General features: G+C 44.9%; 1 protein-coding gene and 1 long non-coding RNA gene across 4 annotated transcripts in view; one reads left to right on the top strand and one right to left on the bottom strand.

Moving 5' to 3' along the window:
* Nucleotides 1–6,367: 6,367 nt before the first annotated feature.
* On the top strand, nt 6,368–18,498 carry LOC147996556 (uncharacterized). Of its 2 annotated transcripts, XR_015676949.1 has the most exons (3): nt 6,368–6,493; nt 7,547–7,598; nt 14,954–15,132. It is a non-coding gene; the product is annotated as an uncharacterized LOC147996556 (long non-coding RNA). The 2 variants fall into 2 exon arrangements; XR_015676948.1 differs by lacking the exon at nt 7,547–7,598 and having other exon boundaries at nt 14,954–18,498.
* The window catches only part of Tbck (TBC1 domain containing kinase), a 171,570-nt gene continuing 161,214 nt past the window's right edge, over nt 16,708–27,063 (bottom strand). For both annotated transcript variants that reach the window (XR_015661625.1, NM_001415033.1), the window contains 1 exon segment: nt 16,708–19,982. Coding sequence is in view for 1 of the 2 variants with exons in the window: in NM_001415033.1 (NP_001401962.1) it covers nt 19,872–19,982 (111 nt within the window). In the remaining variant the exon portion in view is untranslated.

Below are 27,063 nucleotides of genomic sequence, written 5' to 3'. Positions count from 1 at the left end.
GAAATGAGAAAGCTTGAGGAGAAGAAATGATGAAGATGAGCCTTTGTCACAGCAGCCAGCTCACCCAGAGGAAGTGGGGCTCCATCCATCTTTGTCTGCCGTGAGCATGAGAAGGGTCATAGAGGAATCCCGGTCTCAATTTGCATTCTGGGTAACTGTTCCAAGAAGCAACCATCACAAGCCAGTTCCATTTAGGACACCTCACGGTTTGTCACATGGCCGTATTGATATCTGGGGGTATGCCCTATTCCCTTTTAAGATGAACAAAGCAAATGCTAAAAGAAACAGTCTTTATTCAGAGTCAGATGGTTGAAAGCACACATTCCCCTTCAGCCAATGAGATTGAAGGACAAATCTGAGAGCCGGTCTGTGTAGCCATCAACAAGATACTGTTTATCATGACTAAATGCTTCCCGTGCCTGGGCTTTCTGAACTGTTAGGCTACCAGGAAATGGGTCTATAACCTTAAATCCATGTCACATTGGTTAGGTGGGTAAGCAGTTCCACAGTTGAGGATCCTAGAAATTTCCTCCTCAGTTGGAGGCTGCTTTTTTACCTTTCTATTTTTATTTGATTGGGGGGGGGATTTTTTTTTTTTTTTGGTTTGAGATTTTGTGTTTGAAGAACTAAGGAAAACAGGCAAACGAGGGGGAAAAAACACTTCACCAAGGCAGCTGCTTATTTTTGCTAAAATGTTAATTATTCTCGCTGAGCTGTCCCCAAATTTCTACTATTATCAATTTTTCATGCGAGAACTATTTCAAAATGCGAGCTCCAGGGAAACACCACCAACCCACATCTCTGCGGCTTAGCAGCTCAGACTCTCTGGCTCCCATCTCGGGAGCTCAGAGTGGCATCGAGCCAGAAATTAGGTTGGCGCGATGGAGGGAGGCAGGAGCTAGCCAGGACAGGTTGTTTAAGGTGAGGCCTGAGAGGCTGAGGATTTTAGGAGGGGGCACAAGAAGGCTAGGCCCAACAAAGAGAATCTGACCTTTCTCATTTCCCGGGGTTGGGTCTGGGTGCCCGGAGGAAGGAAACTGGATAGGCAGAATGGTGCCTTCCATGGGCTTTGCAGTCTGTTATTCGCTGATCAGATCCGAGTATTACACTGTGAACAGCAGCGGTTGGGGCATGTAAAAGCATCTTTTCTGGTTTCTGGTAACATCGGATTTTGGATTGGGAGCGGAAAGCTTTCAAAGCATTTATCAGGAAGAAACTAAACTTGGATTGGGGGTAGAAATCATGGATGTGGGAGGTGTCAAGGTGTGGAGCTGCAGCTCCGTTCAGGAACTAACCCCGAATTCACTCCGTTCAGGAACTAACCCCGAATTCACGTGCACCCTGAGCACCGCCCCTCCCCCCCAACACCCCCCCCCCCCCCCCGCCCATGTCCCACAGAGGACTTGCTGATTTCTTAGCACATTGAATCACGATCTTCCATTGCTGGCAACAAAAGCATCCTGGGGAATCCACCCAGGATTAATTACATACGTGTGCCAGGCACTGCGGCTCTGTGCATGTGACATCATCGAGTCCCCATACAACCCCAGTCAGATCCCGTTGTCCCACCTGATTGCAAAGGACGCTCAGAGGCCAGGGAAGGTTGAGAAACAGCCTAGGCTACACTGGCACTGAGGCTCACTCACGTTTGTGTGAAGGCAGACCTTTTGACTCAGGGGAAGCTCCGAGCACGGTTAGGCTGCAGAGCAGAGGGAAAGAGGTCAGGGAGCAAGACAGCCACAAAATACCAGTCCCTGGGTCCACACTTCGTGTGTATGACATGGGGCAAGGTGCTCAACCTGCTGAGTGAAAGGGGGCCTGGGGTCATGGGTGTTACAGAGCTAGTGCAGACTTAAGGAACTCCTAGCACAAAGCATGGTGGCCTCTCTCACAGGTGATAGAAATAGGTTACCAATGGGCAGTGCATACGGCCGGGTCAGGGTTCCTATCCTGCCTTAATTTTGTACTTTCCCTTTCAAATGAGGCACCCATTCACTCATTCTTTATCATCTGGCTATTCATACCTCTCCACCCTCTGCCTCACCTAATCTGACACCGATTTGCTGAGGGAGAGCTGATTTACACTCGCAAACGCACAATCTGCGATCTGCTACAGGAACAGCATAGAACAATGTGTGGCACACTCTGTAAGTTCTAAGACAGATGAGCCAGGGGGCTGGTAGAACCACACAGAATTACCCTCAGCGGGGACTCTGGGCAGGGCAGGCACTGAAGCCATTTCCAGGGTGAACCTTGGATCGTGAGTGGTGAACCAGAGGGAGTCAGTAGGGAGAAATGGAGAAGGGGGAGCACTGGAGGCCCAAGTCAAGAGGCAGTTAAATCTGTTTGTGAATTGTCTGCTCGATAAATGACAGGGCGGTCCTGACTTTAGACTATTTGAAATATAGTACTTGTTTGTTCAACTTCAGGGTGAACTCTCTCTGTGAACTCTCATGTGGTCTTCTAGAGAGCTCAGTCTGTAGTTCCAGGTCCCAGCAACTTTGTCTCCTTCACACTGTGGTTCCCTAGGAGGGGAGTTGCTGGGGTGCACAGTCTCCCCGACTTCTGCTGTGCACGTTTCTAGAACCACTTCACACTCCGGTTCTGTTCTTTGGCCCAGTGGTGGAAAGGCCAGCCGTCTCGTGTCGCTGTCAATGGATTTTTCTTCGTGCTTAGTGTGCGCCTTGACATATATCTAAGAGAATTCCACACACTTTCTAACTGAGCCTGATTCTCTGCACCCACTGGCTCTTGAGAAGACACTACACAGTTCTCAGAACAGGACTCGGAGAGAAACTTGACAAAGTGAAGTCCACACAGAAACCATCTTGCCGAGGTGCTGCTGCCCTACTGGGTTAAGCAAAGCCAATGGCCACTTTGTCACTTGTGGTGAAAGGGTGGTAGTGATACTGCAGCGTTGATGGCACTGCTTGCTCTGCAGAGCTGTGAGGTAGGACAGACGATGAGCACTGGTTTCCTTACCATGCCTGATTAGGAAGGCCTGAAGGCCTGATCGAGCACACAGTGTGTTGGGTGTGGACCAGCGGAGGACAGGACAGGAGAGTCCCCAACAGAGCAGGAAAGCCCTGAGTCTGGGACGTGCTTGATAACTTTGAGACATGTTACCAGTACTCCAGTGTCAGCTGGAGCCCAGTTAGTTGTGCTGAGGACAAGAACAGATGAGGACCGATTGCTATAAGCTTCGTTTATACTGTGAGTAAACTAGGAAGCTATTTGGGATATCATTTAGATCAACAGACTGCTTTGAGTGTGGTTCTGAGGGGAAACTGGAACAGGAAGATGAGAGGGAGATAGTGTTACAGTGTCCTCAGATGGGCATGGCTTGTGGATGCTGATGAGGGCTGAGCCAATGGGATCTGCTGGCTGATTGCATAGAGGCTTGAGATGCACCCAGACAGGTCTAAGGTTAGACCTGAGCAGTGGAGAGACCCTCATTGCTGATGATTTAGATGAGGAGACTATGGGAGGGGGGAGTTTATGGAAAGATCGGGACCTTCTTCTTGGAGCTGGTACCTTGAAATGCCATCTAGGCTTTCAGGTAAGAAGCCACTAAGATCACGTGACAAGTCAAATTGGTGTTAAAAGATGTCTGGCTTAGAAATACAGTCAGGAGCCAGCCACCACATTTGGAAAGAAACATAATTACTATCAAATTTAGGAGGATTCTCCTCCTCTCTTAACCTGAGGGGTTGTGTGGAAACTATTCCCAATCACTAAGTGTTCTGCCTGTTCCTTGTTCATTGACAGAAGTTGAAGTTTAAATAATAGGGTAGAGAATCGAATAGTTTAGGGTAGATACATAGGATAGACAAGAATAAAGCCAAAGCAAGGCTGGTGAGTGCTCAGAATTTAATGTAAATTAGGTGACGAAATCCTCACAAGATGACTATTGCTGCCTGTAGTTTAGGAACGGAAAAGGGACTTAACAAAGAGGTCAGTGATTTTCCAAACCCAGTCAGTGAGCTGCAGTACCAGGAGGGGAAGCCATGCCTGTGGAACTCCAGAGCCCAGGTACCTTCTGTCAAACAGCAGGCTAGCAACCATAGAAACTTCTGGAATCGGAGCTCACTCCTTTATTTACAAAGTCAAACTTTGCACTCCAGGAACTAGTCCAGACTGGTTTCTGTAAAGTGGGGTCTGGTCACTGTATCTGGAAATGTCCATCTCGTTGGAGAACTAGTCCATTAGTCCTGAAACAGAGGATGCTGTATATTTCAGCACCAGCTTCCCCAAGATCACAAATGAGCAAAATGTGTTTCTGATTAATGAGGAAAGCATGAACAGGGGATCCAGCAAATTACCTCACAGTTAGCATCCTCAGTTCATGCCAGAAAACCTTTCAATTAAGGAGAACCATATTAGCCAACACACACAGTGTCCCCGGATGACGGGCTCAGCCTTCTCCCTCTGCCCTGCACTCCTTTCCTGTAGGTAATGAAAACCAATGTGCTGTGTCATTTTTCTGGAAGGCTCCTATATATGTGTCAGCAACCCTTCTGTTTATTTCTGGTACCTTTTCTTCCAAGGACAGTTCTCTCTCTTCCTCTTCCTCCTGGCTCCGCTGAGTATGTATCTTAAAAAAAAAAATCACCGTTGGACTAGTTCAGAATCGAATGTCAGCGACACAGATATGGGGGATAAGAGAGCTCATTCAAGGTGAAATGGAAAATACTGCCTGGTTATCACACAGTCCGAGGGAAGGAAGGAAGGAGAGACAAGCGAGATGGAGCAATGTCACTCAGTAGAGAGATGGGCAAGCCATGCCAACAGCTTCCCTTTCCAGAACACCAAAGAAGCCTTTGTTACCTGCTCTGTGTTTTGGCCTAAACAGGAAACACCTGATCCTAGTTTAAAGGCTGGAGAACTAAAGCAGTCTGTCCCCAAGGTGAAAGGACCTGAATGCACACACATTCTGCCAGTGGGGCTGGCGAGCCAGCTGTGCATGGTGCTGCATCTGAGGGGGGTGGGGGAGAGCAAGAGGGGGGAGGGGAGGCATCTCTGCACACGCAGTTCTTTGCTTTTGATCACAACCCAGCACCTTTATTCTCCCTGCTGGCTCTGCTTGCCTCGAGTCCCCTTTCCAGAACCCCTCGTCAATGATTGAGAGGCAAACAACAGAAGGCTCCCTCCTGTGTAAGGGCCGAGCTCAACCTTCCAGGCTGCAGACCTGAGGGATTGTGCTCCGAGTGGATACTGACGCTGGAAAAATATTTTTGTCCACTGACTTTCCTCTTTTACGGCAAGGGAAACCCAGCTACAAAAGATAGCAGCAAGACAGGGTTTATCTTACAGGACCCGGTGGCACAAAGCCACGCTGGATGAGGAAGGGTAGGCACCGAGCCATTGACAAGAAATGTAGCATCCTTGGCTCACAAGGAGCTGATCTCTTGATGCCCTGGGGATGTGATGCTTTCCAGAGGAACCTGTGCCAATGAGTGCTTTCCTACTAATTGTGCCAGTAGTGAATTAATACAAGACTATCCGAAGTAAATGTGGATGATGATGATGCTAATTTTAATATAACCCATCAAAAGTTACTTTTAGAGAAAAATCTTTTAAGAAAATGCCCCAGATTCCCAAGCAGCTTGAAGAGTAGTCACACGAGGGCTGACCTGTCACCCTGAGGAGACGGCTCCACAGAGGAGCAAATATTTAGTGTGGGCATCAGCCACACCCAGCCAAGCCTGCACCAAACCTACGTCCTTGAAGCTCTTGCAAGCGCCAGCCCCAACTCTTTGTTCAGAAGCTCAAGAGGGCAATTAGCATCCCTGACTTGGACTTAAGACCCCTTAAGTTTCCAGTGGCTAAACAAGGCAGAAAGCAAATGGAGATGCCAACATTCAGAAATTACCATCTTCAAAGAGGGGGACTAGCCCAACCACAGGAAGGGTGGTCAGAAATGTGATCTCCTTTTGTGATAGCACAGAGAAACCCCAAACTGCCAGACCACTGTTTATGAGGTAGGTCTGGCTAGCACTACCACGTCTAGAAGCCTTTGAGTGGCTTGTTTACTTTCCTGGGTCTGACGCTGATGGCATAATTGTGAAGGGAGGCCATGGTTTGATTGATGCTTGGGCAGGAGGCTTTCATTGTCCGACAGGAAACCTTTAGTGTAGCTCACTACAGTGCACCAAGGAGACCGCAAATGCGAGTGCATGTGTGTGTGTGTGTGTGTGTGTGTGTGTGTGTGTGTGTGTGTAGGGGGCTGCAGCTCCCTTGCCTTTAAGTGCCAGCCAAGGCATTTCTCTGTAGTGTGGCCATCACAGAGTCATCAAGAAAGCGAAGGCATCAACATTTCCTGTGCTAACCCCACACTAAAATGAATTTCCTTTCCTCCTGAACACAGGCTTCCTTGGACTCACAGGATTGCACAAAAGGCTGCCGCCTGCATGTCCTCAGCTCCTGCACTGCTGCCAGCAGGGGCATGAAATCCAGCTCATCAGAGCCTCCTCCAGTGTTGGCTACCTCCTCGGTGAGATCTCCTGTGGCCTTGAGAACAGATTTTTTTTTTTTTTTTTTTTTTTAGGATTCTTGTGGAAGGAGGAGCCTAGAAGCCATGTGAGTGCGGTTGTACTCTTTACCTCACAAGGCTCCAGTGGTCATTATGACAGTACAGATGGGCCACAGTCCTGGCATTTGCAGTGGCCTCGCTCAGCAGCAGAGAGGGTGCCTGGGAACTGCTGCTCTGTCTGGACTCTCACTGGAATGAAGCCACACTATCTCCTCCACGCTGTCACCTTGGCCCCCAAGCCATAGTATACTGCCACACTATGAGCCATCTGTGAGAACATGACCCGCCCCTGCTGCCCTCCTCTCTGTGACATACAGATAACATTCTAGGCCAGGTAGCAGGTCAATTTCTAGACCAGTGGTTATCAGCCCATCATGTCATACCATCACGTCAAACGCAGGAGTCAAACATCCTTACTTAGTAAATCTGAGTAGAACTCAAGATTTTATACTTAGAGAAATGTCACAGCTACCGTTCTGGGAACCACATTCTCTGAAGTGGAGTTCCTGTCCTGCACCATGCTGCCCCAAGGTATCTGTCCCACTGTCTTGGTGCTTTTGCCTACCAATAGGACAGACATAACTAGCTACATTCAGCTCTCAGCAGAGGGCCCAGCTTACATGTGGGCTGGGGTCTCAATTGCTACCTTTGACCATGAAGGCATACTGATACCCAGGGCTTAACTTTCAAAGCAGACACTTCTTTCTGGCATTAAAACCATGGAGACTTTAACTCAAGAACTGCAGACTAACAAAGTTCTATGTTTGAATTGCTAACAAAAGAGCATTCTGAGTGTGTGTGTGTATGTGTGTGTGTGTGTGTGTGTGTGTGTGTGTGTGTGTGTGTGTGTGTGTCCGTCCCTCAAATGCTGAAGAATGACCATTTGTGGGCTTTCTCTCTGACCACAAATATTATGGTTTAGGGATAGAACATTCTCATTCTCATTCTCTCTCTCTCTCTCTCTCTCTCTCTCTCTCTCTCTGGTGATGGAACTGACATTTCTGCTGACAGTAGATATAAAATTGCCAGATAACATCTGGAATATTCAGCCAAATCCAAATATCAGGTAAGCAGGTTATCATTTTTTAGTATAAAATAGGTCTCATGTAATCTTTTGATGTAGGCAATGAACACAAGCTATCAAGGAGGATTAAAGCTAATTTTTTTTTTTTAGCTAGAATTCTGTCATTTACTTTTCATTTTTGGTGGTTAAAGGGGACATAAAATAGATTCTATGTTCTATAAAAAACGTAAAATTCAAGGTGAATCCAATCCAGCTTCAGATGGCCATCTGTATAGAAGTTCAATGAAGTGAACCAACCTCGGGGCTGGTCGGTTTCAGCGTGTGAAGTGTTTTATTTGTAACTTGGTTTTACAGTAAGTCTCATAAGTCATAGTTCACTTGAAACCCGCGTTTAACTCAGGAGACCGCACTTTTACTGTCGAATCTGACATTGCTAACTGCGAGGGCCCTTGGTACAGCTGACCTGGAAATCTGAGCAGGAAATGACACCAGTGCCGTTGATGCCAGGTGCCTCAGCCTCTGCACCAGAGCTGGCACAGCTTCCAGCAGTTGCTGAGGAAGCCAAGAGCTCACAGGATGAGGGACTCAGCCGGGAGAGGCTGTCTCCTTCACTTTGGAAAATCTTTGTTGTGATGACTGGGCAGTTTTATTTTCCTTTAAGGACAGAAATGCCAGACAATCTGTTAGATGTGGGCCAGTTCACAAATCTCCACCCAATCTTATATTCTGAATTTCTCACCCAGATGTTCCTATATTTTCTTACAGTTCCCTCCAGTGTCAGCTACCTGGGTACATCCTCGGGATCCTCTGTAACGTCACCCACTGGTCACACAAGTCCTTTTTGAAACATAGCTTTATTTTGACTTTGGTATCTTTTAATTCTATCACCTTTACTCTTGCTAAGATAACATGTACATTCACTTATCGGTGTTGATAGGAGCTCTCTGAGGATTTCCTCTGAAGAGAATCAGATATGTGTTACAGACTGTTGATAAGAGGAGGAGAAGATGCATTTGGTAGAAATAGAAGCGCTGACTCAGGCTCGCTGTTTTCCTTGGCTAGTCTAAAACCCATGGGTTCTGATTGCTTCCCCTTCACTGGTTGTGCTAGCCAGGCTCAGGTCTGCATAGAACGGAAAAATAGAGGGAGACAGATTCATGGCTTCAACAACACAAACCATCCCCACCCCCACCCCAGACCTCAGCTTTCATCCTGAGGGTGCTTCATGAAGAGACCTTGTTGGGAGAACTCAGGGTCCCAGCCAACAGCCTCAGGTGAGCTCTCAAGTCCAGTGGAGGCTGTTTCAGGTTCACTTTCCAGAGCCTAATAGCGTCCTATCTTCTGCTCTGAAAAGCCAAAGAACTATCTACACACACAGACACACAGACACACAGACACACAGACACACAGACACACAGACACACAGACACAGACACACAGACACACAGACACACAGACACACAGACACAGACACACAGACACACAGACACACAGACACAGACACACACACACACAGACAGAGACACACACAGACACAGATACACACAGACACACACATACACACACAGATACACACAGACACACACACACATACACACACAAGTGATAATTACTATGTTAATTTGTTTTAAATGACTTCCATCCACTACCATTTTTGTGCAAGGGTCCGCCATTATGCACCACAGAACATTCCATTCTGTTCTACATTCGCAACATGTCAGGTGCTAAGATGGGGCTGAGGATTCCAGAAAGAAAGTCTCTCTTTTTCACAGCCTGCTTTCTAGTCAGCCCTCTTCCCTACCAGAAGCCAGAAAATCTAAAACTTCATTGTTTCCTTCAAGCCAGCCTCAACAACTCTCCTCAAGTTACAGAGAACCAGAGAATGGTATTTATTTCTTACAAGTGTGTGCCCCGCCCCCATGCCGCCTTCCACAGAACCCGCCCCCATCTTTCTGCCATTGGCCAGGTCCTGGTTCCTGCCCTTCCTCCAATCCTGCTCCAGGAACTTGAATTTTTCCAGCTAAAATCATTCAAATCTCGTCATTTCTACAAGCTAACAAACCATTGTAACCTTCCTCACCCATCAATTCTCTCTGCGGCTTCTAGTTCCTCTCTCTCAACCTTCACAATTACCTCTCTAGATTGCCTTTGTTCACTTCCAATTTACACCTCAATCAATTGCAACCTGGCTTCCATTCCTGTGAATTCATGCCCATCAAACCTGGGTATCTGGTGCTGTGCCAGTGCCAGGCACCAGGCTAAGCGCCTACGATGTAGAGGCAGCCCCCAGCACCCTTGTAATTTACAGTCTAGGTGGAGAGATGGTTTTTGAAACAAATTAACTTGGAGACTGATACACAGTTGGAAATGGAGCTGCTTTGAAGGAGAATGAAAAAAGGGATGCTGACTCTAAGTGCTACAGACCGGGAGTCTCTAAGGGCGGCGGCGGAGGTGTGGGGGGCGATGTTCAAGTTGACAGAATAACCACTCTAACCCCTTACATGACTTGAACTGTCTGCAGAACTTGCCACTTCCAACTGCCTTGCCCTAAACTCTAGGTTCTTGTCTGGTTTCTTGGTTCGTCATCTCCCAACTCATTGGTCTTGTTCCCGTTCTCCTCCTTTGGTGCTGTTTGTGACTTTGTCATTAGCTTTCTGTCTCACTCCAGTCCTCTCCAGACAGTCTCAAAGCATCCACAGCCTCAGGCTCCCCCTCATTGGAGCCCCTGCCCAGGCGAGTTCCTCCAAGCCTCTGGCCATTACCTAAGCTCCCCCTGGCCCTTCCCCATGGGTTTCTTAGTAGAAGTCAGGAGTGTAAGAGAATCTATCTGCCTCTTCCTGCTCCAGCACAGCACCGTCGCTGAAGCTTCCTTCCTGTCTTAGCTTAGGACGAGGACCAATCCTGCTCCACTCTCTTCCATTCGGTGTCCTCACCCACGTCCATGGCATTTTAAAGATACTGCTGAGCATGGTGGAGTCCACGGTCTGAAGAGCTTGTCTCCTCTGCTTTCACGTGTAGCCCTGTATCATATCTGACAGCCCAACCCAGGATAATAGCCACTTACGGCCCTCTTAGCCCCACTCCTCCCTCCTTCGAGAGCTCTCTATTCCGCCATTAGACTGATGGAGCTAATGTTTAAATTGTGCTGCTGCTCAGAATTCTCCAGTGCACTCTGTTTAGGTCCTGCTTACGTCTGTCTCTGCCTTTTACCCAGTCTTCCTTTGGCCATGCCTTGAGGCAGGAGGATATGCCCAATCTGAGCCTTTATCTGCTGCCCTCCACGGCCACCCAACTCCAGGCACCTGTAAGCTCAGGTTCCCTTGCTCACAGCAGAAGGGTTGTGGAATTCTGCATGGCCAAGGCAGCTTCTCAGTGCATTTCTTCATCTGCAGCTGCTGTGGTTCTTGCTTCTATTTGCGGCGTCCTCTTTTACAGATCAGAGTGAAACTCGTAATCCTAATTAAGTCTCAGTAAGTCTCCCATTTGCTCCCTAACTCTTCAAGGGCTTCACTGGTACCCTCTCTACTTTCCTTGAGTTTCCTAGCCCATTGTACGATTTAGACACCAAAAAAGGAAGTGACCTCTCCAAGCCAAAACATGCAACTCACTTGTCCCTGCAACCATAGCTTACACATCACTTCGATGGCAGGAGACTCCAGAAGTAACTCAGCCCAAGCATGAGGGTGCAGAGGATTACCAGAGTCACCTAATTCTTCCCTCTGTGACAGTTACTGTGAAGTAAAATCATCAAAACAATAAATCACTCATGCTTCAGGCCACAAAACCAGGAAGGGACAGGCCAAAGTCCCCATCTAATGGCTGGTGCATTGGCTTTTCTGCTGCATGTGGCATTGGGGTCACCTGTCTGTGAAATGTATAATCAGTCTTCTCTCCAAACCATTGCAATGCATGAACTAACAACACAGAAGGCCAGGCGTGGCTGTGCACAGAGGCAGGCTTTTGGTGTTACAGGCCAGCCTGGTCTACATACCAAGTTCCAAGCTAGCCAAGGCTGGAGGGAAAAAGGAAAGGAAAGGAAAGGAAAGGGAAGGAAAGGAAAGGAAAGGAAAGAGAGAAAGAAAGAAAGAAAGAAAGAAAGAAAGAAAGAAAGAAAGAAAGAAAGAGGAATAAGCCAGAAGTGCTCTTGGAGCAAATGCCATTAGTACTTAAGAAAACATCTGAAGCAACATTATAGATAAACAATTATCCTGCTAGATTTAAATTCCAGTTTTATTTAATATATGCATTTATAATAATATATATGATTAAAGTAGTTTTAAAATGAAAAGCTCCCGTGGAAAACTTGTTATCTTAAGATACTGTTTTGGATTTGATGTTGGTTCTTAGTTAGGGTTCCTTCTAGGAAAGGAAGGATTGCTGCCATCATCGAATTCTCAGATACAGTACCTAATTCCTTACCAGCAGCAAGACTGGAGTGGCAAGGGAAAGACTTATTTGTGCTCAGTGGCACGAAAATAATTTTCTAATCTTCGCACTAAGGTGGAACTTTTGCTGAGGCTGAGGGTCCAGGAAGCCAAGGCATCGCCACTGCCTGTGGCAGAGTTGACTGTGCCATAGGAAACAGATGCACGCAAAGGACGAAACACCCGTTGAGTCAGGGCAGGAGAGCGCTGATAATAGGCAGGAGTTGGAAGAGATTTCAGCCGGCATCTCTCAAAGCAGGACTCAAAGAGAAGGTGGTGGGAGCCTGCAGCGCTCGCTCTTGCCCGCCGGCGTCCTAATGCTCTTTGCAGTAGTAAGGCGGAATGTTTCGTACAGAGCGTGGAGGAGCTGCAGCAGCTGGCCAGAGTCCGGCAGCTGTCAGGATATCTGGCAAATAACCCGGCGATGAGGTGCCATTTCCGAACTGTTCAGCAAGATCAGACAGGATTACACAGTGCCCACCCCACTAGTGTTTCTGTGCCCGGCGGCCCAGACTCAGGGCCAGCATTGGAACGGAAAAGCCCAGCTTCCTTCTTTCTGGCTTGTCACGTGCCTACTCTGAGCCTGAGCCCTTCTGCTTCAGCTGGTTAACTTCTACTTTAATGGGTGGAAAAAGACCTGGAGCGTCGAGAAGTTATGAGATTTACTGGGCCTTTAAGCGTGAGCCAATAATTAGGTGCAAAGCTCTCCTCTGGGAGTTTAGTTATACATAGCACAAAAACAGCTCTCTCTTTGTCAGTACTCGTGGGCTCCACAGTGTGCCTCCCACCTAGTTTCTCCCTTAGACTTCTAGCAGGCCTGGCTCAATCCCACTCAACAGGAAAGAAAACCGAGGCTGACTGGGCAGAGCGCTTGCTTGTCCGCCTGGAACTGGTCCCGTTAGGAGCAGCCTCGGCCCACAGTTCTGTTTGTCTGTGTAGATTTAAACACCATCCACATGCCTCACTCTCCTTTATTGGCCGTTCAACCTAACGCCTGCTAAATTCAAAACTCCCCAGGGGTCCGGTTAGGCAGCATTATCAACATGCAGTTCTGTTCCGTATGAGAAGTGCAAACGCAGGTTCTATTCTGTTTTTTGTTTTTAAATATGATCACATTTGATAGCATTTTAACGGAAATATTAGAATATTAAACTACTGGTTATTATGTCGATATCCAGATGTGTTCTACTCCTTTAGAATAGATACCATTATTTCTGGATTATGCATTCTTTGTACGTAATTGATCCTCTAACTCCCTCCCTCCAGTTCTAACTCACCCCCCACCCCCAGGTTCTAACTTGCTCTCTCTCCGGATCTATCTCACCTCCCCCACCCCTGTCCCCCAGCTCACTCTGCTCACAGAGCTGACCTTCAGCAGGTGGAGAGAAAGACAGCTTTTCATCTCTCCCCATTGATTTCTCCAAGGGGAACCACAAAGCGGCTTTGAAGTGCAGGAGGGAGCTTCCAGGGAAGAGGCCAGATAAAACTGAAGGAAGGTGTGGATTTGAAACAGGGTTAATCTCTGACATGGAGGTGTCCATGTTTCTTGGAAAAAAATAAAGAAGGCCTGATTTTATTAGGACCTCAGAGCCTGTAAAGAGGGCACGTTTTAAGTTGGGAAGCTTGGGTTCCGGGTGGTGGTGTTAGTTTGAAAGGACTTAGGTCAAGGATCAGTTTGGCATGCACCCTGCAGCAAGCAAGTGGGGCAGAATCGCAGCCCCACTCAGGAGGCCTTCCCTTGGGTCAGCGCTGCAGAGGACCAAGTACATGGGCTGTCAGAGTAGGTATCTGGGGTGTCTACATTTATTATTTAGAATATATACGGTTGGTCAGACAGTTTGGCTTTACAGCTTGTCAGAACAGCTGTCCTATCTGTATAACTTGTAAGCATGTGCGAAAATATTTTTCCAATTAAGAAATGCTTTCTAAGAGTTCCCGCATGTACCAGGCAATGGGTGGATAATGCCATCACGCACTTCTGGGCCATGAGGATGCCCTGAAAACTGCCCAGGAACAGTGAGGAGAGCAGCAGAGACCAGCAGGGGAATCTATACTCTGTGCAGGTCTTTCTTTCCCTCCAGGCAAGCTCCCCTTTCCCCCTCTGTCCCTTCCTCTGTCTTGGTGGTGAATTGTTTTTGTGAGGGTGGCAGTTTTCACTTTCGTCTAATCACCTTGGGACCCTGAGGAGTTTGAAAGCTCAGGGCTGACTGGAAGCCTGGAGGCCTGGTTCTGCATGGAGGGTTGTAGCTAAGGAGAGATGGTCGGCCACAGTTCCAGAGGGCTTCCGGGTATTTAGTACCCTGAAATGAAAGATCTTGAGAAAGTTCAGCCCTTCTCTCAGGCACGAGAGCTAATCAAACAGCAGCCAGCCAGAAACCCTGGATAAGGGTCCATCTCAATTCCAGCCTCACCCCCAGATATAGGTGAACAGAGCCGCACATGCACCCAAGGGACCATGGCTTCAGGACAGTGAAGCTGAATTGGCACATAATACCGGGGAGTATCACAAGTGTGACGGCCTGGAGCCAAGGCAGTCAGGAGGAGGGTCGGTCACTTTTATATTTTTCTAGTTTCATGTCCTCCTCTAATAGGGCTTCTGTGTCTCTTTCATGTGAGATACATATTCTGACAGGGAAGTCATATCATCTCCAGACTAAGAGGTGTGATAGTAGGGGAGCTCAGAGAGGGGCTGATGGTTGGTAGAATTTTCATGGACTTCAAGCTTTAAATTCTTCTATAATGTCTCATAAAAGTTCTTGACTTATTTTCAACCAAACACTTCACAATGTTTTTGTTAGTGACTTTTAGGATCTTGCTCTGCTGGAGTATATCTTGGGAAACATTCAGGGCAGGTCCTTGAAGTCAATCATGATATGCATAAAGTTAAGGCACTCAGGAATCAGCTCATCACAGCTATCCATAATGAACATATGATGGATATATAGTTTGATGTTGTTTTTTGTTCTCAAAAAGGTCAAAGGGAGCTCAGCAAGGAATGAGGAACAATGCTCTGAACTCCAACCGACATACAGAGAACTGCTTGATTGCCCAGTGGTCTTCCCAATCATTGATGAGGCTCTCATAGAATTCACCACATTCCTCTTGAGTGATGTCATCAGTGTTTCTTGACCAAATAAACATAGTCTTATTAACCTCTGTTTGATCAATGTGTTCTCCTTAATCTTCGTTTTCCTTTTCTTACCTTTGCCACTGCCATCCTCCTCATCAGATCTAACATCTTCAATTTTAGGCTTCTTCACACCATCCTTATCTTCTTTCTCACCTTTCTCTTCCTCTGCCTCAACATCACTGATCCCCTTTTCTTGTTCTTTCTCCAAATAGTGATGGAACAGCTTATGGACAGCGAATGTTTCTTTACTACTTCTTTGGTCCTCCTCTCTTCTAAGTAATCTGGTCTTCTTTGGGGTGAAGGATCACTTTGGTACTCCCAGCCAATGCTGACTATGGTCTGTACAAACTGTGAAGGATCCACCAGCAGAAGATGCCCAGGCACGCTGCACATCATCATTGTGCTCTGTGATCCCAACCACTCTCTCTGTACCACTAGATAGACTGAATAGAATCCAACACCAAACTGCCAATCATGGAGATGCCTACACCAGAATGGAGAGACTCTATGAATGCCTTGTGCCAGACTTTGAAATGGTTCCCAAGTTATGAATGAGGTCAGCCATAGTCATGCCAATCAATGCCTGTGCCCACCAAAGTCAGTGTGCACTCCTAAGGCTCGGGCATGATGTCAAGCTTCAGCTTTAACCCTGTCTAACTCTCAAAGTGAATGCTGTCTAAAGCATCAAACACATTAGAGATCAACTCCCAAAGGAAAATGTCATTGTTTGAAGAGAATGTATTGATGATGAGGAACAGGAGCTCAACAATTTGTGCCTGAAAGGCAGAGGTCTCCACCTCTTCCTCTCCATGGTGCACTTCCATGGGCATCTTCACAGGAAAGCTGATTAGTAGTACAGAGCAGGGTGGACCTGGCCTGCATCTGACCTGTAAGCCAAGTCTAGGCTGCACAGGGCTACTTGGGAGCTTGTTTTCATTTCTGGCAGGAGCATCTGTTTGTCAATCTTAAGTATTAACTATTTATATATTAAAAATGCCACACGATATCTGTGTTTTGAAAAATGGATGGAACTCATATAACTTACCAGGTTGGAGATCATCTGTTCCAACTTACAACATTATCAAAGAGCTGAGTAGAAGCTTACACTTTTACTTTGTAAACTGAGATGCCTCTTTATTCACATGCCATTGGGTTCTAGGTAAGTTTAGAACTATGGGATTTTTTTTTCCTTCCATATACATTTTTAAAAACCTAGAGATTCAGCTCAAGTCTATACTGAGCATCTCTAGTGAGCTGTGGTGCTGGAGCTCATTGTCACTGACCTGAAAGTAGCTCCTATTTTAATATGGAATTCAAATGCGAACAGATAATAGCGAAATGATGTAATGTGTGTTTCTAGAAACATGAATAGAATACCTTGTCAGACTTGAGGCTATTAAAGCAAGGAATAAATCAGAGAGGACAGAAGAGACGCCACTGTTGTTGGATCAGGAAGAATAAATGTGTGTGTGTGTGTGTGTGTGTGTGTGTGTGTGTGTGTGTTGTAAGGGGATTCTGAGTAGAAGAGGCAGAAATGGCTCTAAAGTGACAGAGTAGGGGTCAATAATATACCATAAAGACTCCTATAAAACACAGGTTTAAGAACAGTTGCTAAGGTCAACTTTATTGATATGATCTGCAACAGGTTAGCATGCTGTATTACTTTTTCTGTTTCTGGGGCAAACATGACAGAAACAGCGTAGAATAGGGGGTATTTTTGCTCACACTTTTAGCATACAGAATTTCAAAGAAGGAAAGTAGTGATAACAGAAGCCTGGCCACTTTACATCCTAGTCAGGACACAGGGAGATGAATGACAGAGCTCAGTGTTCTTTTCCTACTTTGTTCCATCCTGAACTGCAGCTACTGAAATAGGACCACTCATAGTTAGGGTGGGGCATCCCACTTCAATTAGCCCAATACGGAAACTCCTTCACAGACACGCCTAGAGGAGTGTCTCCTAGGTGAGAGTAGAGCCTGTCAAGTTGACAATATTAGACACTCTGAATGTTATGTTAGAACATTTCCCTTACAATGCTCATGTCTTCGTCCTCTCCCATTTGTCACTCTGCTCAGTCAAACCTTGGCCACTCTGTTCCCCCTTCTCTGCTCTATCAGTAAGAGAAAGTTAAGATCTGGTGCAATTCTTCTGAGATGATTTTCAGTGCTGCATTCTTACTATGGAGACAGTTAAACCACCAAAGACCGAGGAAAACCAGGGGCACTGACAAGGTTCATGTTGATCTAAAATGGTGTTGGACAATGGTAGTCATTTTTTTCCAAGTCTGCTTGTTTTTCTTTACAAATTATGTAAGGATCACAAAATGATAGTTATTGGTCACATTAGTATCTTACATAATAGATAATTCAAAAGATGTTTGATGAATAACCAAGTATAATTTAATTGACCTGGATATCTTCATGTAAAAGTCTCTGTCTTACTCCAAGCACGAAACTGAAATCAAAGACCAAGTAGAGGTTATTGGAAAATGGCTGCAAATAAATACAGTATTTTGGTTTGGGGTCATGAAAATGTTCTGGAATCAAATACTAGAGGTAACTACAGTACAATGTTACGAATTAATAAATGACTGATTCACTTATAATAAAAAGGTAAATTTTATAGTTTGCAAAGTATATTTTTACATAGACGCAAGCTGAGGAGATGGCTCAGTGGGTAGAGCACTTGCCTTTCAAGTATGAAGACCTGAGTTCAGATGCCCAGAACCCAATAAGTAGTTGGGCGTGGTGGTGATGTGTGTAGTCCTAGTGCTGGAGGTTGAATACAGCAGGACCTCAGGTCCTGCTGGCCTATTGGTAAGTTAATTAGCATTCTAGTCTACATCCCACATCAAAAATACCAAAGAAAGTTGGAGAATGAGTAGATGACACCATATGCACGGGTACCTGAACCCACACGTCCGTACTCACAAAATTAAAAACAGATGCAAACAAAATAAAGACAGCAACAGCAGCAGGAAATCACGGCTTAGGGCCTGAAGTTACTGTTCAGAGTAGACAGCCTTCACACTGACGGAGTGACCACTTTTGAAACAACACTGCAAATAGTCAAAGGACATATTTCACTTATTATATACGTTGCCATTTCAGAAATCTGAAAAAAGTTCCTCTTACAAATGATGAAATGCCTTAGTTTTTCTGTTTTCATATTTGTGGTATCATACAATTGTGGATTTTTAGATTCTATAGAGCTTGAACATGTTTTCTTCTCCTCACACTGTAGACGGCTTTCGGAGCTGGGGAGATGGCTTTCAGCCAGGGCCTGCAACCTCAGCTTCCCTCACCATTCCCTGGGTGCCATCATGTGTGTCCAGGCCTGCCACCATTCTGGCTGTGGAGGGAGAATGCCAGCATCAGCCCATGTCTTTGAAGGGAAGGGAAATAACTCTTCCCTTCCCTGTTGACGTTTCTTCCTTATTTCTCTGCCTTCTTTCTGTCTCTCCTTCCCTCTTTCATTTCGTTCTTCTAGACTGCAGATATAATGATGGGAGCTGAGGAGCCAGGTTTTTTTAATTGAAAATAATTTTTCTTCAATTCATTCTGATCACAGTTTCCTCTACCTTATTGTCTCCCATTTGCCACCCTTCCAACTCTATGCCTTCTTTTTCATTATTTAGAAAACAAATCAGAATAAAACAAAACAAACAAAAATAGCACAAAGAAATACACATATATACACATACACACAAACAAAACCAATAAAAACACAAAATCAGAGATAATACCATATAAAAAATAAAGGAAAAAAAATGCCCAAACAAAGCAGTATCAGATAAAAAAATCTAAAACTACACTTGAGTTCATATTTGCTGGTCATCTACTGCGGGCATGGAGTCTGACTCGAAGTGTGGTTTGTATCCACAGTGAGACTCCTTTGGAGAAACTATTTGTTTCTTTGAGAGTGGTTATCAACGGGAGATAGCGTCTCAGTGAGGGGCAGGGCTTGTGTCCATTTCCCCCTCTCAGCACCGGGAGACCACCTGGCTTAGACCTGTGTATGTTGCCCCAGTCTAAGGAGCTGTTTTTATTCACAAGAAGAGAACTCCTCTGTGGTAAAGCAGTAGGAGATATCAGCTCTGTACCATTATGTGGGTAAGGAAGCAGTCTCTGTCCATGAAGACTTGAGTGTGCTAGATCAGAAAAGCTGTTTGAGTCATTCTTTCAATTTCCTGCTATAGGATGTGGACAAATATGCTATCAAATATGGCCAGACTCTGAAAATCCACTCTCTGAGAATCTGCTACCACTTTTCACAATGGACTAAACACACGTGCACCACACAGACAGACAGACAGACAGACAGACAGACACAACCCTTGTTTGTGAGTTACCAAATACATCTACTGTGACTAGCTTTCTAATTTTTGCTGTCAAGAGGTGGTGAATACATCAAATTCTCTGCACACCTTTGTTAGGACAGTCTGCTCAGGGCAGTGGACGGCAGCTCTCTCAGTTCATCTTGGACTCTTGATAGTGCTCAATCTGCCCTGTTAGCTGAATTCCTCTGGCTGTATGTGGCAGTGTGGAAATACTTCATGATCAGATTTCACTACTGAAATTCTTTCAGCAATACATGTATAATCAAATTTCTTGCCTAGATAGGTGACCATTTGAGTCACGATTTATAAAAGTAAATGAGAAAATGTCACAATGCAGTGGTCTGGGTGTCCACTTGTGTCCCAGTTAGATGGGCTGTGAGGGGTGATGGCACTCTGTCTTGTCAGCCAGGCACTCAGTCCTTCATATCTGAGGAGAGGGGACCGTGAGGAGGCCCGTTGGCTTGATCTTGTTAATGCCGCCATCTAGAATGCAGACTCTTGGATATTTCATCTTCACAAGGTGAGCTGCAAACTGCAAAGAGAGGACAGTGTTACAGGAATCATGCAGAGAATTTCTTTAACAACCTGGGTGTATCAGGCTGGGAGAGACAAAGGTGTTTTTATAGCACTAGTTCATGGTCGTCACCTTTGCATAGCTCATTCATTTGTCTTTTAGTATAAATTAAATCAGGTATTTATTTCTTTCAAAACAGCTATGGGGTAAACATGTCTCTTTGTTCTCTTATGTGCTTTAGAAAGCATCCACTGTAAACCATTGCAGCAGAGTTGAAAGGTTGGAGAGAATACACTCTTTCTAGTTGGTTAGCCTCTCTTTCAGAGCCTTACTGCTACTCCTTTCTGGTGTTACTCTGTAACCTTCCATGATAGCTAAAGCACTCCCAAATCTATTTTGAAGTTTTGATTTTATGGTAAAATAAAAATCATCACAACAATTCTGTGTCGAATGTCTCAGGGCCACATTCTAGTTACAGCATGTTTTTGAAGCAACGAAGTTAACATTTTGAGGTCAACAGGAAATACCTAAGGACTCATCCAGGAGATCTTCCAGATGCCCGACACACAGGACTCTGTAAAAGCCATGGAGATACAGACAGATTTCTGCCAGACTTGGCCTCTCCAGGACTCCTGACTGCCTTTTCCTGTGTTCCTAAGCAAGGATGGCTTGTTTATGAAATTCTTTGCTGTAAGGAAAGCTTCTTATGGGTATTTGAAGTTTATTAGTTAGGTCTTGGCACAGTGGTCTACCCCTAGGAAATAAAAGAGCCAGCTGAGGGTAAGTTCAAGGGGCCTCAGTCCCAGAGACTGTATTCTATTGACCTGGGGCTCAAAGATATATACCTTAAAAGATACCTCTTCTATGGTGCATAAAATAAACAGATGAGTGTAAAAGATCTATAAAAACCTTCAAGCCCCCCTAAATGAGTCTAAGGCAGGTAGTCCAGGGACAACTGTACAAAAGAGTGTCTTAGACAAAAGGATAAAGGTGGCAGTGTGTAGGCAGAGTATATACTGCCGGACTATGATTGCACATTTCCTCACAGAAAAAGAGAGGACAGATAAATGGATGACAATACTGCTGGCCATGCTTCTTTCTCCCCAAGACTCAAGTGGTCATTTATAGTTCAAATCCGGATGGGGATCTCTAGTTATAAGCAATGCTGGAGAAACTGTGCTACTGCATGTTGAAAGGTGTCATGCACGCAGGCCACATGGGCTCATCTTCTCCCTGCCCTGCTTGCTCACTAGTCTTTGAAGCCTGGTCCTCAAGAAGACCAGGCACCAGAGTCATCCATCTGAATGCACAGGTAGCACTGTCCCATACCATATGATTACTGACACAGTTGCATTTCCCACACACAGCAGTACAATTACTATGGAGGTTGGAAATCCTAGATAACATAGCATTACCGAAAGGGCCTGGTGGGTAAGCCCTCAGCTTTCAGCACTTAAGAACACCCTGGAAGTAAGAAAATGAGTAGAGGAGGACTATTGCACTCTTGACTAATCTCTTAAACTAACGCTGTAAAGCTGGCAAGAGTCTGTTGTAGATAGAGTGGACGGAACACAGGGTTTGGTAAAGCTGGAAATTGGGATGGCAAAATAGGCAGAGGGGCAATCTCCAACAATCAGGTTGTTGCTATGTGGGTGGTCTAAAAAGGGAAGCAGAGTGGGAGCACCAGGAGACAGAGCAGTTCAGATTGCCTGGACAGGATGCAAGCTGCATTTCAGTGGAGAAAAAATAAGCAACTGTTGGATTTCTAGGTAAGTTTGGGAGTTCTGTTCTGATTGTGCTTCCACTCCAATCTTCTCCTTTGCCATCTGCTCATTTACTTGTTCATTTATGAACATTTCCCTGAGTATCTAGTCAGCACTCCACTGTTGTAGGTTTGGGGCGTTTATGAATGGAGGAAGTGGTAACTAAACAATTAAGGGAACACAGTATGAGACTACGAAGGCGGTTGGTTAGGCACTTAAGAGTCTCTGAATTTAACGGGTGTGGAGGAAGCTGTCTTATCCCCCTTCCCACTCCATTACTCCTCCATTACTGCTCCTGAAGTGAGTAGGAATTCTAATTTGATGGTGAAAGTTGCTACAGTATTTTGGTGATTGCTTGAGGTTAGAGAGAAAAGAAATGGCCTTGAATAGGGTGTGGCTCTCAGTGTGATGCAAAGTCAAAAAACCAGATCTGCAGTGGGTCAGGGAGAAGCCCATGCAGGTAAATGACTCTCTCCTCCCCTCTTCTTGGGGCAGACCTTCAGTAGCATCAGCGAATGCTGGAGGGACTGGGCACTGGAGGGAAGGTGCAGAGACTGTGGTCCACAGAACAACACAGCTGGACACACTGCGCCTACCCCTGATGGAAGTTCGGGTGCTCCAGTGGGTGGGGACGATGACAGCAGAACTATTTGGGTGTCGTCAGTAAGTAGTGTATCTAGGTCCATGCCAGCCTAGTGATGAGTTTCTGAGGCTGAACTCCAACAGCAGTTGTTTGCTTAGAGCCTACCCTGGATGATACCAATGACAGTCAGCATTGGAAAACCAATACTGAACAATGAGATTCATTGAGGTTGGTCAGTCTGGGACCCAAAAGCCCTAATACTCAGAGTGCAGTCTTAGGTGGGAAGAATGTTGTGGCTGTACAGCCAAGGTCTATAAGCAAAGTCAGATCTGGACATGCAGGGAGGTTTAGAGACTTTTGGACTGCATGCATGAAGGTCTTGTGTTTTTATCCTAACTTGTCGGTACTCACGGGTACTGGTGTGCATTTCTAGAGTTTGGGTAAGCACAGTGTGTGCACATGACAGGTGCACATGACAGGCTTTTGTGCGTGCCATTCCATTTTGTTCTTCTTTATCTTGCATCTTAGCTTGGACTCAGAGATAGGAATGTTTGTCCAAAGGAAATCAAGTTCTATGTAGCAGGAAAATGAGTGAAATGGAATTTTTGAGTAGCCACAGAGTATTTGAGGTTAAGTCAGACCAGGGCACGATAAGCTGAGGACAGATAAGGTACAAGGGAAGCACTGGATGGGATCCTCTGAAAGCTAAATGGCCAACAAATGAAAGGAGGAAGCAAACAAAAGCCCAGCTCTGGCAAGATATAGGTGAGGACAGACAGGACAGCTACTCAAAACCTGAGAAGCCTTGTCTTAGCCACTTGACCTGTCCCTTCCTAACCTCCCCAACTTCTGGATAGGCATGGTACTGAGCAAGGGAACTGTAAAGAATAGAGTTATGAGGAGCTGTGCTTATTTGAGTGGAGGCTGAAGCTGTGTTAGCCTTATGAGTCCTCTTGGCACTCCAGAATGCTGAAAATATGACACACATTCAGTATTGTGATATGAAGTCATGGTACATTGGTAATGCATGTGAATTATTTAGCCAATTTTGAAGAATTTGGAAAGATCCTAAGTCATACAAGACTGAGATAAGAAAATGATTCCTCTGTGTCAGTCGTGGTATCGGCTAGAGATAAATTTTTAGCAATGTATTGTGATCATGAATTCACCTATGAGTCTGATGGGACTGAGACGCGCCTAGGTTAAGCACACTTCTGGGTGTGTCCATGGCGGTGCTGCCGTGGTTGACTGAGAAGTGTGGACTGGCCCTGAAAGTGGCCAGTAGTATCCTCAGACTGAGAGGATACAGGAGTAAAAGAAAAGGAGGATCCTTCTCTTTGCTCCCTGGGCTCTATGCTGAGAGTGGCTCTGCTCAGTCAGTGCCCTTATGATGGCCACTTCTAAATCTATGAGCCCAGATAAGGAATTCAGCCTTTTTCTCAGTCTTTATCACAGCAACACCAATTCTGACTAGCACATGCTGTCTTGCCTGGATCATGAAGACATTTCTGGAACAGTTTCTGAAGGTCTTGGTCAGTAAAACTGGACATCATATGAACCACAATGAGAAGCATATGAGATCTGATAAGGGTCAGAGCAAGACACTGGAACGGTGTATCAAATATATCAAATATGGCACTGATGCTTCCCATCACCACATGGCCCCTGTAACTCTGGCACCACCCTTCAGTCACATCCTTACTGTGCTCTTCCCGTAACTGAGGTAAGTGTTCCGCCCCTGTTAGTTTTGTATGCATGTGTTTCATTTTACTACTGGAGTTTACTTGTACTTTATAAAATGTGATGTGAGTTCTCACAGAAATGATGTCAGTGACAACTAGGAAGTGGCTACTTTTTCTTCCTTTGAAATTCACTCAGCGATGAAAGCAGCGGTTGCAAAGCCAGGCAGGGCAGGCCGTGGTCTGGTAGTCACATCACACCATACGGGAAGTTGTGGGAACACAGGACATGGTAGGGAACCCCAGGAGTGGTACTTCTGCTGCTATAACAGAGTATCACAGGTGAGGTACTTTGTGATGAAAGATTATTTTAAACTGTTCTGGAATAGAGGAAGTTCAATACTGAGAAGTTACATCAGGTGAGAACTTCTTGTATATCTTAACATGGCAGAAAGTCAAACTTCCCTTCTGTCAGGAGCCTTCTGCCATGATAACCAACCCAATAGTAGTGTGCTTTCTCATGACAGTAGTATGCTAGATATAATCTTAAACGGTCTACATGTCATGCTAGTAACAAGTGAATTTCTACATAAGTTTTGGCAAGGATGTTGAAACCACAGTTAATGAAATATTCTAATTCTTCATTTAAAAAGATGAGAGTTTATAAGAAAACTTATTACATAAGTTTATAGACAGCTCTTCTAACAGTGTCTATGAGATCCAAAACCCTTAATATGGCATACATTACAGCTCCAACATACTTTGAAGCATTGTTTCTAGCTTTGAACAATCTACTTTTGGGATCAGAAAATCTGATAGTACTGAGAATCTATCTCAAAGAGTTTTTAACAGTTTGTATTACATAGTTTGTATTACATTATATAGTCACAGTTACATGAATAATACAGTGAATTAAATCTAAATATTTCTGTATTTCAACTTTCTGTTGCTACATTAACTTCATTTCTTCTCATTGTTTCTCTTTTTCTTTTTATTAAGAAACATGTAAACACGTGAGAACAGACAAGAATGGTAAAATGAACCCCAGCTCAGCTTAATGAACACAATTTACACTGATTTATTTCATTATTGCTCCTGTATAATATTGTCACCCTTTTATCTCTTTGGTGCAAATTCTGGACACTGTACTATTTAACACATAAATTATTTAAAAATAAAAAGGTGTAAAAGTATCTAATGCCAGTAGTATTGCACATAAAAACTATCAATGGCCCGGTTTGGAGGCTCAACCCTGGAAAGTACAGCTGGAGACTGAGGCCAGCTTGTCTGTTTGGGCTGCAGACAGGTTTACTTCAAAAATAAAGACAGCCTCCCCACCAGTCTGCCTTAGACTACAGCCATTTAGTTCTTCACTGTCTTTTTGCTTCTACCTCTGCCTCTCACAGTCTAATCTCCACACAATGTGAGCAAGCCTCTTTTACAAGATTGCTTCCGTTACTCTGGTCTATAGGAATTCTGGAACCAAATAGTTTCCTTCCTCTTCCCTTTCCTTATTTACTTTTCTAAATGAAAGACTTTATATTTCCAACACATACAGTTCAGATTTAAGGAACGGACAGATGAGATATAAGATAGTGCTTGGTAAACACCAGGATGCACCCATGATCTAGGCCCACAGCCACGAGTCTAATAGTTACTAGGTCATATACCCTTTTGCCAATCACGGGATAACTGTATTTTGCTCAGAGATGGCATATATGTATAAATATTTTTGCATATCAAATATTACATTAAATTAAATATTACATATTAAAATATTTAAGTCCCACCAGTCTTCTCTGTAGAGCAAAAATTTAAAAAGTAAATATGATAGTGAAGTTATTTGAAATAGTTCTTATTTCTAAGAAAATGTACATTGGCTTGTGTTACAGAACAGTGTTTCTGATAAAATTCCACCATCTAATAACACTGTGTCAAGAGGCCCAAGGAGTCTTCTGGTATATTTCCCTTTGATCTGTATATTTGGGAAGTGAATTTCAGCAATAGTCATTTTTCATCTTTTGTTTATACTAGGCAACTGACAACAGTAAGCCCACATTGTGCCAGCCCTGGTGCTATCACATGGTGTCAACTATGCATAGAATGTATATGATAAAAACTCAGATTCAAAACATTTAGGGCTGTGATGGATCACAGCCAAGTTCCAACCTGTGCAGGTCAGGCGAGATCCTGTGCTTGGTTCTTGTTCAGCCGCACACATTCCTGTGCCTAGGAGTAATTAAGTAGTGGGAGGGAGGGGTGGGCAGATAGAATAACACATACTGGGACAAGAGAACTTCTCTTCTTAGCAGGGTATGCACGTAAGTGCCCAGAGGATGACTTGGCATTTGTTATGGAAAATGGCTATGAGCTGGCTCTAGAGCTAACCACGCCTTAAAGAGAACACTTCTAGTAAACATGGTAAGTAAACAGTCAAAGTCTACACTAGTGGGTTAGGGTCTCCTTCACTACACTCCGACACAGAAGATGATGACACATCGCTCCATAAAGCTTTGAGGAGAGGAGAACCTATGAGGATACGTTTCTTCTGAAGAGCTACAGTTTTCAGTTCCGAGGCCTATCACAGTAAGCCACTGCCCACCAATCAGTGAACCAGAATTATACAAGAGTTGTCACTGTTAACTTTTATATCATACACTGTTCAAGCTGCAATACTTAAAACTTTTCTTCTCATATGATGTAGCTCCACAGACTGAAATGTTCAGTGACAAGAATGGCATGGAAAAAATGAGGGAGACGTCCAAGGCTGACCACAGTTAGTGCAAACAGGCTGAAAAGGTAGGACGGGATAACCTGAAACTGACAAAGAAGGCAATGATAGAGACATGTATTCCACTTTCTAAAGATAAAAGACTGCATAGAGATTACCTTAAAAAGCACGAATCTGAAGAACTACCTAGTGATTACCTTGAATTACCCTGGTTTCTATAGGGACAGCCTGTATGCTCAATTGGTTTGAGCGTTTTAGGAATCAGTTACTCTCTTGAGCACGCGGGTGGAATAGGATAATCTCCTCCAGACTAGCAGGAGGAGCCGGAGCAAAGAGGAGACAA

Source organism: Rattus norvegicus, chromosome 2 (assembly GCF_021556685.1).
Source record: "Rattus norvegicus strain SHRSP/BbbUtx chromosome 2, alternate assembly SHRSP_T2T, whole genome shotgun sequence".
NCBI classification, from domain to species: domain Eukaryota; kingdom Metazoa; phylum Chordata; class Mammalia; order Rodentia; family Muridae; genus Rattus; species Rattus norvegicus.
Note: the sequence above shows the minus strand (reverse complement) of the source record. Positions and strands in the feature narration are given on the sequence as shown.